General features: G+C 46.6%; 1 protein-coding gene across 1 annotated transcript in view; it reads right to left on the minus strand.

Moving 5' to 3' along the window:
- PMM1 (phosphomannomutase 1) overlaps positions 1-14555 on the minus strand; it is a 46714-nt gene that overhangs the window by 3139 nt on the left and 29020 nt on the right. The window contains exons 2-7 of the mRNA XM_029590259.1: positions 12044-12161; positions 10123-10199; positions 8952-9043; positions 7120-7219; positions 4418-4493; positions 3044-3159 (exon numbers count right to left, since the gene is read on the minus strand). Of these exons, the coding sequence (XP_029446119.1) occupies positions 3044-3159; positions 4418-4493; positions 7120-7219; positions 8952-9043; positions 10123-10199; positions 12044-12161 (579 nt within the window). The remainder of the gene's footprint in view (positions 1-3043; positions 3160-4417; positions 4494-7119; positions 7220-8951; positions 9044-10122; positions 10200-12043; positions 12162-14555) is intronic.

The raw sequence follows: 14555 nt of genomic DNA on the forward strand, positions 1-14555 counted from the left end.
TCTTATTGAAAATAGATTTGCAGGCTGAATACAAATTACCCAAGCAGAATGAATGAATATTGATTTAAAATTGTTGCAGCATAAGCAAACTTCTGTGGATTCATTGATAAGCTCATTAATACAATCAGCTTAACTATTTTGATTGTACTAGTCTATGGTGTTGGGGGAGGGGGGGGGGGTATATAAAAATGCCATGGTTCTGGTCATTGCCCCGGAGGAAACGTTTGTGAAATGCAGGTTGGATTCAGAACGTGAGCCATGCCATGCTGAGGCAGACCAAAGGTCCATCGAGCCCAGCATTCTACCTCCAACAGTGGCCAAACCACATCACAAGTACCTGGCAGATTCTTGTTACTTATGCCTAGGGATAGTGATGGCTTTCCCAAGTCCACCTGGTTGATCATGGTTTATGGACTTTTCTCCCAGGAGCTTGTCCAGACCCTTTTTAAGTTTACCTATGCCAGATGCCTTGACCTCATCCTCCAGCAACAAATTCCACAGACTAATTGTGCATTGAGTGAAAAATACCTTCTCCGATTTATTTTAAATCTGCTACCTGTTAGTCTCATGGAGTGTAGCTTTGTCTTAGATCTGAAAGGGTAAATAGTGGTCCTTTATTTGCCTGTTCTAGTGCATTTGTGATTATTATATCCTCTCTCAGCCACTTTTCTCCAAGCTGAAGAGTCCTTACCTATTTAGCTTTTCCTCATAAGGAGTCATTCCATCCCCTTTTATCACTTTGGTTGCCCTTCTCTGTGCCTTTTCTAATTCTGCTATATCTTTCTTGAGATGGGGGTGACCAGAACAGCCCACAGTACTCAAGGTGAAGTTGCACAATGGATCACTACAGAGGTATTATGATATTCTCTATTTTCCATTCCTTTCCAAATAATTCCTAATATTCTATTTGCTTTATTGAGTACCGCACACTGAGCTGAGGATTTCCATGTATTGTCCACAATGACACCAAGATTCTGTTCCTGGGTGGCGATTCCTAATATGGAATCCAGTATCATTTACGTATAGTTGGGGTTATTTTTCCATGGTGAGACCGCACCTTGAATTCTGTGTACAATTCTGGTCGCCACATCTCAAAAAAGATATAATTGCGATGGAGAAGGTACAGAGAAAGGCGACCAAAATGATAAAGGGGATGGAACAGTTCCCCTATGAGGAAAGACTAAAGAGGTTAGGGCTGTTCAGCTTGGAGAAGAGACTGCTGAGGGAGGATATGATAGAGGTGTTTAAGATCATGAGAGGTCTTGAACGAGTAGATGTGAATCGGTTGTTTACACTTTCAGATAATAGAAGGACTAGGGGGCATTCCATAAAGTTAGCATGTAGCACATTTAAGACTAATCGGAGAAAGTTCTTTTTCACTCAATGAACAAAAAAGCTCTGGAATTTGTTGCCAGAAGATGTGGTTAGTGCAGTTAGTGTAGCTGGGTTCAAAAAAGGTTTGGATAAGTTCTTGGAGGAGAAGTCCATTAAACGCTATTAATCAAGTTTACTTAGGGAATGGCCTCTGCTATTACTGGCATCAGTAGCATGGGATCTTCTTAGTGTTTGGGTAATTGCCAGGTTCTTGTGGCCTGGTTTGGCCTCTGTTGGAAACAAGGATGCTGGGCTTGATGGACCCGTGATCTGACCCAGCATGGCGATTTCTTACGTTCTTATGTTCCCTATGTACATCACTTTGTACTTATGCACATAAAATTTAATCTGCCATTTAGATGCCCAATCTCCCAGTGTCCCCCTGCAGTTCCTCACAATCTGCTACTGCTTTAATTACTTTGAGTAATTTCGTGTCACCTGCAAATTTGATCACCTCACTCACTGCTTCCTTTTCTAGATCATTAATGAATATGTTAAGCATCCCTGGTGTAGTACAGATCCCTGGGGCAGGGCCGGAGGAACCACTAGGCGAGCTAGGCCTGTGCTTAGGGCGCCGTGATTTAGAGGGCGCCATGGCAGGCGACAGAATTTTGAAAGGGCAAAAAGTGCCCTTTCAAAATTCTTCCAGCCCCCGTCTCACCGTGCCATCCTCCCGGTGCCCCCCTTGTGGTCCAGCGGAGGGGCCAGCTGCAATCTGCCGCTCCTGGGGCCTCGGCTGCCACTAAGTAAAATGGCACCGTTGGCCTTTAGCCCCTACCATGTGACAGGGGCCAACCAATGGCACCAGTAGCCCCTGTCACATGGTAGGGGCTAAATGCCGCCATCGCCATTTTGGTTAGTGGCAGCCGAGGCCCTGGGAGCGGCAGATCGCTCCTGGGCCCTCACCTGGACCACCAGGTATTTTTGTAAGTTTTCTTTTGGGGGGGGGGAGTTTGGGGCTGCGACCAGGGGCGGGGCTGGGGGCGCACAACGGGGGGGGGGGGCGGCACAAGGCTTAAGGTGCCTAGGGCGCCCAAACCCCTTGCACCGACCCTGCCCTGGGGCACTCTATTAACCTTTCTTCATTGGGAAAGGTGACCATTTAGTCCTACTCTGTTTCCTATCCTTTCACCAGTGGGACACTGCCTCCGATCCCATGACTTCTGCAATTTCTCAAGGAGTTTCTCATGGGGGACTCCGCCAAATGCTTTCTGAAAATCCAAATACACTGTTATCAACTGGCTCATCTTTATCCAGGTTTATTACCATCTTCAAAAATAAAAATCATTTTGGGCTGCTGTTGAAGGACAATGAGCTGTTAATCCTGTTAAAGATGAACTAACCAAGGTCTAAAGGTTGGGAAATGTGTTTGTCTCATATCTGCAGCTTTTTTTTGGGGGGGGGGGGAGGGGAAAGAGTGTTGTCTGTTTGTTTACCACTATTTAGAGCTGCCCAGAGATTTGTCCTAAGCCTGTGTGCTGCTGTTCAGCTTGGTTGGCATCCTGCTGGGCACATGACCTCAAAATGGCTGTGCATCACTGTTTGAGAAAAGCCGTCAGGAAATACGGATCTTACACTTCCCCCACTGGAACACTAGAGGTCACTGCTGCATGCCCGAAGGACCTACAGACAGGCCCAGATGCTGAAAGCTGCTGTTCCAGATACTCACTGGCAAGGTCTCGTTCCCAAAGAAGTGAATGGTGTCAAACTGCTCCCCATCCAGAATATCCAGGCAATAGCGCTTGTCCCAGCCCTCGGGGAACACATCAAAACTGATCATGCCACCTGGAAACACAACAGGTTACTTTAGAGAGGCGCTTTCTGGGAGATTTCAGAGCCATGTCAGATGTTTTCTGGGATTTTGATGGAGAAGACACACAGCTTCCCTCTTTTGAAAGCTCTGATGAGGACATAATGACCATCATATGCCAATTACACCTTGCTTGGTCACATTTTTAACTGAAAGCTAGGATCTCCAAAAATGGGTTAATAGATGGTACTAGAGAGCTGTTGGAGGTTCAGATATAGTAGCTTGGTTCCCATGGACTTGCTGAAGATTCAAGCAGAACCCATGCTCTAGTTGATATGAGACACAAAAAACCCCCCACCTGGCACATATATTTATTTGAGGTATTTTCTGTTGCCTTACTCAAAATTTATATTCTTAAGCCGGGGATTACCCCGGAAAATTTGATAGGAGGACGGGGGATAGTTTCATATGTTTGTTAATAGGCTACCCCCTCGGTGCCTTACTGTTTAATCATTAACATATCCTCCAACCTCCGTTATTTTTATTCCAAATATATATTTTTAAAAACTTTCAGAGATGGGCTACAAAGAATCCCCTCTTTTTCTTTTTTTCTTTTGAACTTCAATCTTATGTCCATATATTATTTCTTCGTGTGAAACACACTTTATTAATTCATTAAACCGTCAGAAATGTAGCCACTGTACTTAGCTTTAATATGTCTTGAATAAGGGGGTTGCCTATTAACAAACATATGAAACTATCCCCCGTCCTCCTATCAAATTTTCCGGGGTAATCCCCGGCTTAAGAATATAAGTTTTGAGTAAGGCAACAGAAAATACCTCAAATAAATATATGTGCCAGGTGGGGTTTTTTTGTGTGTAGTAGACATATACTTGGTGTAGATCTCTTTTGTTGGACTAGTTGATATGAGGGCAAACAACATGGAAGGCACAGAGTCATCCCAGCACTTAGGACCTAACATGCTTAAAGGTGAGAATCAGATGGGCCTTGGCACATCTTCTCGAAACTTCACTTTACAAGAGGACACAGAGCCTGGGAATGCCAGAGGAAGTCCACTCCTGGGACCCATCCAACCGGCTTCTGCAGCATCTTTCCTGTAAACCACAAACAAGCCTGGTATCTCCCCACTGCATTTCCCCATAAGAAAATATATCCTTAAGACTTATCTAACCAGCCACTGTGACACCTCAACACGGAAAACTTAATCGTGTATTTGCCACCTGTGAATGGTGCAGGAGAGCTCTCTGCCATCTTGGAATGACCCGCGCTCACCTCGAGTGAACCTCAGGCCTTTCCCAGCAAACTCCCTCTGCAAAGCTGCCACAAACTTCTCACGGATCCTCTCCTTCTGTAGACAAATTGACCAAAGAGACAGACAGGTGAGAGTCACACAATAACTAAGAAAGTGTGAAAGAGAGAGGCATGACAGAGTGAGGTTGTGCTGGGCTGACCATAACAAGCTGAGTCAGTTCTGAGGTGGAAAAGGGTGACGTGTCTGAAAACTGAAACCTTCATTCTAAGAGACAATCTGGGAGGTGCCTCAGGAACAGGGGATGCCTGCACACACACACACACACACACAAATACACATACACACATGGGTTTGAATACTTTTTTATTTTCAAGTACTGAGGAAAACTCCCAATGGGAGGAGCTGCTGGCAAACACCAGCAACTCTGGTCTTGCTGGATAGCTAGTGCATCCTTTTCTCTCTGCTCAGTAGGGAATAAATCAAAACCAGGGGAGCCAAAAAGGAAAGACAGATGCCCCTTGAGCTCCCTATTAGAATTTGTTTTTAAAGATTTTGAAACTTCCTACTACCCATTCAGAACCCTCCCACCATTAAGAATCAAAGTAAAATGGGATGCTTCTCTGCACACCTGTTATTCAAAGCAAGTGTAAAAATACAAGCAGTAAGCTATGTTAGAACAAAAAAAGAAAGGAGACCTAGTTATCTGATCAAACACGGAAATCTACAGAGCCAAGAGTCAGGCAAGCTGACTATCTGAGCCAGCTTTAGCTTCTGCCCCATTGCATTGTGGGATGTGTGGACCTGCCTGCCCTATGACATACAGAACTACAACTCCCACAATGAAATGGGAGAAGAGTTCAAAACAGAACATGATTTGCATAACCTGGCCCTGTAGATCTGGAACCATCTGGCACTGCAGTTTACCTTGTCCAGTAACTGCTGCCATTCTTAGGGTGCTCTGCTTTCTACCGCACAAGCTGTGCCAACACTATGGTTGCCCACTGGCTCCAGATTTTCAGGACAGGCTAATCCAGTCCTGGTTTTATCCCATTGCATGCAGGGACTTGTAGTTCCGACTATTCAGTCCCTGCATGCAATGGGATAAAACTAGGACTGGATCAACCTGTCCTGAAAATCTGGAGCCATTTGGCAACCCTAGCCAACACAGAGCATGGAGGTGCACAGCAGTATGTTCTTCTCATGATTGGGATGGGGTGGGAGCCTGAAAGTCTGCAAAGGTGGCTACTGCAATCGGAGGCAGCGGTTGGCATGGCCAATGGCAATTGGCAGAATGCCAGAAAATGACAGTAGCTACCGCAAAAGGTAAATGGGAAAGTGTAGGTGGAGGAGCACAGAGTGCCAAAAGGACAATCTGCTTTAATCTGATCTAAATCCAATATCAAGCTTCTGACCCACTTAGGGCTCAGGGTACTAACCCGCATGGTAGTGCGTGTTACCTGCCGGTTTTAACATGGGTGTCCTGATGTACTAAAATAATGAGATGTGCTACGCAGCTAGTGCTGCTGCATTGAGAGTTTCTTTGCACTAACTGGTCCAAAGTGAAATGGACAGGTATCACAGGGATCCTTCCCTTCCAAAAGGTAAACTGAGGCCTTCTCCAATCCCTTCATTATATCCTTCCTCCCCCCCACCTCCTAACCAAGAATTGCAAAGATATCCAGGCACCTAAAACCTTCTACCCTCAAACCAGAAAAACTGGGCGTACTGGCCCACAACCCAGCACCCCTCAATCCCTGTCCTTCCCAAAATGAAAATGGTCCTCCGGGCCCAAAGCCCAGTGCATGAACCCAAACTCAAAAATGGGTCTCTGGGCATCTGTACATCCCAGACACTCTGGGCCCAGTATCCCCAGCCTCATCCACCTCCAAAAAGCTTGATCTTCATGGCAGAGGAGCTACTGACCCTGACCAATGTTTACTCCAAGCTATGCAAAGAATTGCAGACACCTTTCTCCCTATCTGGTGCTGCTCCAGTCATTTCACAGTTTGAGTCACATGCAGCCGCGTAGTTTGCAGCCCTGCAAAGTTCAAACTGTGGGATGGCTGGAGCTGTCAAGCAAGATGGGTGCTGGCAGATCCCTGTATAGCTTAGTGGGAAATTAAATACGACCCAGGGGATTTGAGGGGGGGGGGGGGGGGGGGGGGCGGGAGTTTGGACCAGGGTGGAACCAAGGTGTAAGTAAAAATCCCATGATAAAAGAACTGCGTTAATTCTTCTGGGTATTAATAGTGCATAATACACCCTGCGATAATATCTAATGAGGGATAATCATAATTTCGATTATTAGGACCTCACGGTCCATGTGCATTAGCATTCCTGGCAGTAACACGCACAGGCAACTAGAGCACGCTAACGCTGGTTAATACATGGGTGTCAGCTAACACCCATTAAAACACAGACTTCTTCGTGATTTTGTTCTCAGTCATATATTATTAGTGGCTAATTTAAGAGCTGACAGTTCTCCCTTCCTGGAAGGGAGGTTCCCTTTTATTTGAACCCTCAAAAAAGGTAACCATTATCCACCTTCTCCTTTCTGCAAAGCGTAGCACATTGGGAGGGATGGAGGGTCAGAGCTGGTCCAGAGAGGGTCAGATGATCAGGCTCTAGAGGTGGTGGTGGTGGTGGTGGCTGGGGAACGGGATGGAGTGAGGGCGGCAGGGCCCTCATGACCTTCGGTTCACTTCTCCCCTGCCCCAGGTACCTTGTCCAGCTCGGAAAACTCGATTCGCTCCTCCTGGGTGCAGCTCCGACCAATGGGAGAGATGTTCAGCATTCCGTTGCGGAACTCTATGAAGGTGCCCCTGCAGGCAGAGAGCATGAAACCAGAGGAAGAGGGTCATTCTGCTGGGAGAGCTCGTCACTGTTTTCTGCTACAAGCTCCTTTACTTGGATTTAGGAAGGGCCTTTCGCCCAATAGGATCCCAGCCGTACCCTCTATGAAGTGCACATAGCTGTCACCACTGGAGCGGAGGGACCCGTGGCACAGTTTAGACAACTTCACCGGGAAACAAAAATGTTGCAGTTTAAACCAATATCCGCATCAGGCCAACCCGGTGATTCTGAGGCAGATGCTGCGGGCTGCCATGAGGGAGACCCGGTTGGGATTCCCAGGCTGGGTGTCTGCTCTTCGAATGCGGCGCTCACAGCCCATGGGAGTGGGGTAGGGAAGCCTCAACCAATCATTAGACTGATGGTGTGCGCATTTTGGGAGAAGCTGCAGTCTCTGGTTCCCAATAGAGGATTTTCATTGTAATAGCTGGCCTAGTTGGGAGGAATTAGGGGGTAAAGCAGGCAGTTGTGAATGAAGGCTCATGGTCAAGGTTGCTATCTTATTGGACACATTTCTGACTTGTCAGTCTTTGAAGATTTTTACTTGCTTTTTTATGGACACATATTTTATTGTTGCTATTTAATGCACAGCTGGACTTGCTATGCTTTTAGGTATCGAGAAATAGCCATGGAGGAAGGAGCAACCTTCTTATTCAACTAATGCATGCTGACTGTCCTTAACTTGTAGGGAGTGGGCAGCAAAGCAAAGCAGCAGGGCAAGAGGAGTGAAAGGACTCCTGGCTTTAAAAGACTGCTGTCCTTTATAACCACTTGCTACAATTTCTACCTCAGAATAAGGCAAAAGTTGTTAGAACACCGAACACCAGTTTGAAAAGGTACAATGGCAGAAGAGTTATGGTGAAAGGCTGCCCCACTGGAAAGCTGAAACGGAGAAGTGTTTTTATTAAAATATATATAAAGCTGACGGGCTTTCAAACCCATCAAGAGAAACCAAGTCACACTTGTACCCGAGGTAGCAGAAACAAAACAGTTTACTTTTTAAATGCTTGCACTAGTAGAGGGCACAAGTGGTGCAATGTGCTGTGTTCCTGCTCGCCTCATCACTGAGAGAGGCCTAATAATAAGACAGGAGGAAAAACTGGGGGGGGGGGGGGTATTTTTGGTGCGCATTTTCTTAATGTGCTCACTAGAAAACAAAAAAAAAAAGTTTACTCTTGATGCAGTAAGCTAATAGTATGCAAATGAATCAGGAGTTATATAAAAAAAAAAGGTAGGCAAATCTAGAAATGTGGATGGAGGAAGGTAATGAGGATGAAGACCTGGGAGAAAGGGAGAAAAGAGAGAGGCCCCCGGTTCCTGATCTTTCTGGGGAGGGCCATGGATTGAAACTAGAGTGTGGGTAATAACCCCTAATGCCTGCTCATAAATCTGGGCCAGTCTGGGAGTCCTGTCCCCCATGTCCTCGCTCTAAGCACTGAACTACAGCAGCTCCCGATAGGTGCTGAATCTGAGCTGCAGAAAGAGCATCCATAGTCCTTAGATGGGGGGTAAGCGGGTGGCGCCACCTGTTGGCTGCCCAGGATATTGCTGCCCACCCTGAGAGCTCTCTCCTGCTGCAGCTCACTGGCAGCGGCACCTGGGTGAGGGGGCTCTTTGCGTGTGCGTAAAAGCATGCTGTATGGCTGAATGTGTATATATGTGTCTATATAGACGAACATGTTATGTGTAGAATAGGGAGGTTACCTTTTTTTGGGGAGCTTGAGTAAAGCCATGTAGTTGAGGCAAAAGTTGATCAGGTCCTGCAGTAACTCCTCACCCAAGTGGTTCTGAATGGCCTGCAAAGAAGCAAGGTTAAAGGTTAACCAGGGCACAGAGCATGTGCTGAGGGCCGAAAGCGTGGGGGATGGGGGATGCTCCTTGTACACAGCTACTGCTGCTTATTTCCACAGCACCCCCAAGACGCACACGGCACTGAACAGATACACCGGAGAGACAGCCCCTTCTCCGTGGAGTTTACAATTTAGGTCTGAAAGGAATCTCATGATTTTGAGAGTGAAAGTAGTAGTAAGACCCAATTTCTTTCATAAAAAGAAGAAAAAGCACAACTCCCCCCCCCCCCAATATACTCTTCTGAAGTCAGTCCTTCGCTCAGGGGCACGAGCAGTGAAGCCTGCACAGCCTTGCTTGTACCACTCCAAAGGAAGCGTTGTGACTATGGCCTGCAGGACTGTCTAAGCAGGGGGAGGGCCCAGGCAGTCAGGGGCTGTGACCGAAAGGCATTCTGGGTCAGCGAGGGCTGGGGGTGCAGCCACAGGAAACAGCAACCGCTGATACCTTCACCGGTTTAAAGTGCCGTAGGTGGGATGGGAGCCCGGCCAGTGCCCCAGCAGCATGCACGTGTCTTGCAGACGTCACAGGAACCAGTGCCTTCCGGGGGCCCGCCAGCAGTGCGATTTGCCCGGTTTCGTGGTGTGTGTGTTCGAGGAAGATGCCATGATTTGCTGCTGCTGATTTTCAACACAGCACGTTGGGCACAAAGAAATAACCCTGGGCAGACACTGAATCAAGGGAAGGAGGTGCACTCAAACCTGTTCCATTTTATTCCTCCTCCCATCCCAACAGGCTGATCCCATTCCGGGTTTCACCCCCATTGCATGCGTGGAGATTGACGCTGAATTCTCACAGTAAGCTCAGCACCACTAATCCCTGCTGTGGAAATGGGGCAAAATCCAGGACTAGATTCTCTTGTGAAGGAATAAAAGAAAAGAGCAAGTTGATGACCTAACCAAAACATCAGTGGTTTTGTACATTCTGAACACTGACAAATCAAAAAGTATTTTTTTTTACAGTCACTTCATCCTGGGGAGAGAGGTTAGAAGGGAGGAAAAGTGGCCCCTTCCTAAAGCGATTTTACCTGTCTGGAGAGCAGCTTTCCATCCTTGTACTGCACTGTCCCGTTTTCTGCAAAGACGTAATCAAACTTACAGATAACTGCAAGGAAAAGCAAGAAGAGGAGGGATCAGCAGCGTGCAGGGAAAAAAGCAGCATGACATCTCTGTCAGAGAGCAGGACTACAAGTCCCAGGATGCTCTGTCATTGAAAAGGACATTCTTCAACCAGCAGATGCTCCCACAGAGGCCACCCTGACAATCCTCCACAAGGAAACATCACACAGAGCTTCCCTTTCATCCTCGCCCTCCCCCTCTCCTCCCTTTACCAGTGCCTCATCACTCTCTTTCACGCACCATGTCTCACCCCTCTTCTCTGGGACATGGGCTCCATCCTGCTTAGCTGTGGGGATTGTCAGGCCTGCAGCAGGCTTTGCAAACAGTCACTGCTGCTGACACTGCACTTTCACACGCTCTTATCTAGGAAACATATGGCAGACCCTGCACTAATGAACTTTGTGTGTGTGTCTCTAGGCCGTGGAAGGGGATGGCTTTTTCATGTTTGCTTTGAGGGACACAACACTTCTGTCACCTCTCCCTCTATCTTTTTCACTGTGTTTCTCCCCTTTCCTCTACTTGGCTCTTTCTGTCGTTTTCTCTGTTCCTCCACCCTCTGCTGTTCAGGTTACCGACATGTAATTGGGTTAGAACTAAAGCTATAAATCTACTTATGGAACTTGACAATGTCTTGGCTAAGTCACACATATAGGTCATGGGCTTTCCTTCTGGGCACCAGCACCACCTTCAAGAGTTATATAACAATACCTCATTCCTCTTTCAGATGACACAGCTCTTTAGATTTTTTTTTTTTTTGGTCCTCTCCAGCACACCTTCATCTTCTGGCTATAGCCAGGCCTTCCCTCCCTAGTGCATATCTGATCAGCTCCTGCGCTGTCCGACCAGCGGCCTCCGACCCCATGTCTGCCATGTCCGAGAGAGCCCGGCACGGTCACTTGTCTCAGCATGGTTGAGGGCCTCGGACTCAAAGTCGTAATTTCTTTGTTCATTACTCCAGGAGCCCTCAACAACCTCCGCTGTGGCTGCGCGGCTCACACAGCTGATCGGTGAACCGCGCAGCCCACGGCAGAGGCACCGGCACCGCAGCCGGAGGAGCTGCCTGCTGCATCAGAAGCCAGGAGCTGGGCACGAGGCGGGCAAGGATGATGTCCCTTCCTTAGGCCCAATCAATGCAATAGCTCCAAGACCATCCCTGCCTCCTACCTGCATCATCGTCAAGGTTCTCAGAGTTGCAGCATCGGTGGGACGATGTGACAGCAAATTTTAAGAAGACAAGTGGGCCAGAACTGGGCCACAGTTTGCTCACCTCTGCTCTAAGAGCCCTACAATTCCTGCCATCTTTCAATTTTTTAGATCTCCAAAATCGGTCCTGTTATTTTTCTCCACAAAACTTGCACCTTGTCTAAGTTTAGATGATTTCTCATCTTGAATGCTGCTACTACTTGGTTAGCCTTCCGTCTATCTTCCGAAAGTAAACTTCTCCAACTAGTTTCAAATGAATCTTTAGCCCATTTTGCCACTCCCAGGTCACTTAGCTGTTCCCTGATCTGCACTGAAATGTCCCAATGGATGAATAATGCGGCAGAATCACAAGAAAATCGTTCGTCTTTTGTATAGCGAATGATCTGCCCCACTAAATGAAGGACAACTGCCTCTCCTAACCGGGACATCTGTCTCCTCTTCCCCCAGGTGCTGATGGCAAATGTTTCTGAAATGTTCTGAGTGCTGGGCACTGGGCTCACGTCAGGACAAGAGCGGGTAGAATCTAAAATATTATAATTGCTATAATAGAGAAAGAAGGGAAAAATAAACATCCAGTTCCATTTTTAAAAACTGGACTCTCTCCCGCCGGAAAGGTGTTTTTCTTACCTTCATCTCCTTCTCCCAGCTGTTCTGCTATCTTGGAGTAGTCAGAGCCCCCCACCACACCGATCTTCACCCTCTGGCGTAGTTGCTGGAGAAACAAATCCACCTCCAGGTCTATCTTCTACGGGAAGAATGGAAGAGGTGAGATGCTTTGCTTGCATTACTTCTCTCTCACTGATTACTGATCTAACCCTTTTCAGGAAGGTGGTTTAATAATTTTACAATACCTTGGTTTTCTAAAAATACTATTAAAAACTTAAAAGAAGATACAGGACAAGAGGGAATCCATCTTAATTTCTAACAGCCTCAAACTCCCATGATGCATAGGGGATGATGATGCAGAGATGGAGCCGGCACACATAATTGTCAGAAAAATAGGAGGCGAGACTATTGGCCACACTAAATTGTTTTGGTGCTGCAGTGCAAGAGGCTTAGAAAAGGTTGAAATCTTGGAAATTGTTGACTGTAGCTACCTGCTGAGAAAGGAAATGATCAGCAAAGATGAGAAATAGCCATGCAGTGTTAAATATTCCTTTATGCTGCTGGCAGTGACAGAAAGATCTGCTTCCTTCTGCCCCAGGACAACGCTCTTTCAGGCTAATACAGTATGGTGCGCTCGACTGAGCACACTGTTAGCCCTCTTTTGGCCGCACGTTTTTGACGTGCTATTTTTACCCCTTATACACTAAGGGATAATAGCGCATGGAAAACGCGCGGCCAACCCCCCCCCCCTCCCGAAACTAATAGCGCCCGCAACATGCAAATGCATGTCGATGGGTCTATTAGTTATTCCTGCGCGATACAGAAAGTAAAATGTGCAGCCAAGCGCACATTTTACTCTCTGAAATTAAAGCCTACCTAAAGGCAGGAGTTAATTTCAGCCAGCACCAGGAAAGTGTACAGAAAAGCAGAAAAAACTGGGGGCCTCCAACTTAATATCAGCAATATTAAGTCGGAGGCCCCAAAATAAAAATAAAAATCTTAAAAAAAAAAAAAATCTACCTGCGGCCCACGGGTTGGAAAATGGACGCTCAATTTTGCCGGCGTCCATTTTCCGAACCCGTGGCTGTCAGTGGGTTTGACAACCGACGCCGATAAAATTAAGCGTCAGCTGTCAAACCCGCTGACAGCTGCCGCTTCTGCCAATAAGGAGGCGCTAGGGATGCGCTAGTGTCCCTAATGCCTCCTTATTAGCGCGGGCCCTCATTTGCATACTGAATCGCGCGCCCAGGAGAGGTGCAGTTTACTGAATCGGCCTGTTTGTGTACAATGACTTCATCAGACTTGTTAAAAGTCCTCTCAGTGACACTGGGGAGGGGGTGTGAAGAAGGACGACAACAGAAGATCTCCCCGCAGTGGAGTCAAACATGACATTAAAAAGCTCACATTTTTGCGAGCTCACCCAATTACAAAGAAAAGGCCTCGGGTCATGTGATGCAGCAAACATGTTGTGAGAGCGCTCCTCGGTTCAGGCAAAAAATATTACTGAGCTCAGCTGTATATACAAGATAATCCATGGATGGCTTTGTTATAAAATCTGGAAAGTAGATGTGAACAAAAAACTTTGAGGTTTGCTCGAAGACAAACCAAAAGTTCCCAAAAACAAGAGGGTGATAAAGGCAGGGAGCACAGCCATCACCAGAAATGAAGAGCTTGTTCAAAGCAATGTCGAAGAGTTTTGGTAGTAGCCACAAACGGAATACAAGGGAGGAAGACGCAGAACCAATGTCAGGAAGTATTTCTTCACGGAGAGGGTGGTGGATGCCTGGAATGCCCTTCCGGAGGAGGTGGTGAAGACTAAAACTGTGAAGGATTTCAAAGGGGCATGGGATAAACACTGTGTATCCATAAAGGCTAGAGGATGGGAACGAAGAGAAGAGCCATGGGGGTGGCTTGATGGAATGGTGGCTACTACCTGGTGATTACTAACCTTACTCAATAAGCCTTCACACGGTTAATGCAACTCCAACATTGCTCTCTACTTCAACGGCAAGGAGAAGTGTGGAAAAAAAGAGGATTTGCATTCACACAACAACCAACAAGGACTGAACTATACAGTCTGGGTAAACAAATAAGCGTGGGGGTAGCTTGCTTATTGCGGCGGTTACTACTCTAAACCAATTAAGCCTGATACTTCACTTTCAATGCATATACAGCGTTGCTCTCTGCTTCAACGGCAGGGAAAAATGTGTAAAAGAGGATTTACATTCAGACAACATCCAACAAGGCATTGACCTGTGCAGGCTGGGTAAACAAGCATCAGGGTAACTTGCTTGATGCGGCGGTTACTACCCTTAACCACTTTTTTTTTTTTTATTGCATTTTAAATATTACACAAAATAACATTGTGAAGGAAAAATCAGATGATTCTTTTAACATTTGCAATAATCTCAGACAGAATTAATACTATCAGCAGTAATACTATGTTAAACCATCCTTATAATAAGAAATCTTAGGAGGCGGATACTAAATACATTTCAGAGCGAAACTAATGTTAAGTAAATAGAAAAAAGAA

The sequence above is a fragment of the Rhinatrema bivittatum genome, chromosome 2 (assembly GCF_901001135.1).
Source record: "Rhinatrema bivittatum chromosome 2, aRhiBiv1.1, whole genome shotgun sequence".
Taxonomy (NCBI): domain Eukaryota; kingdom Metazoa; phylum Chordata; class Amphibia; order Gymnophiona; family Rhinatrematidae; genus Rhinatrema; species Rhinatrema bivittatum.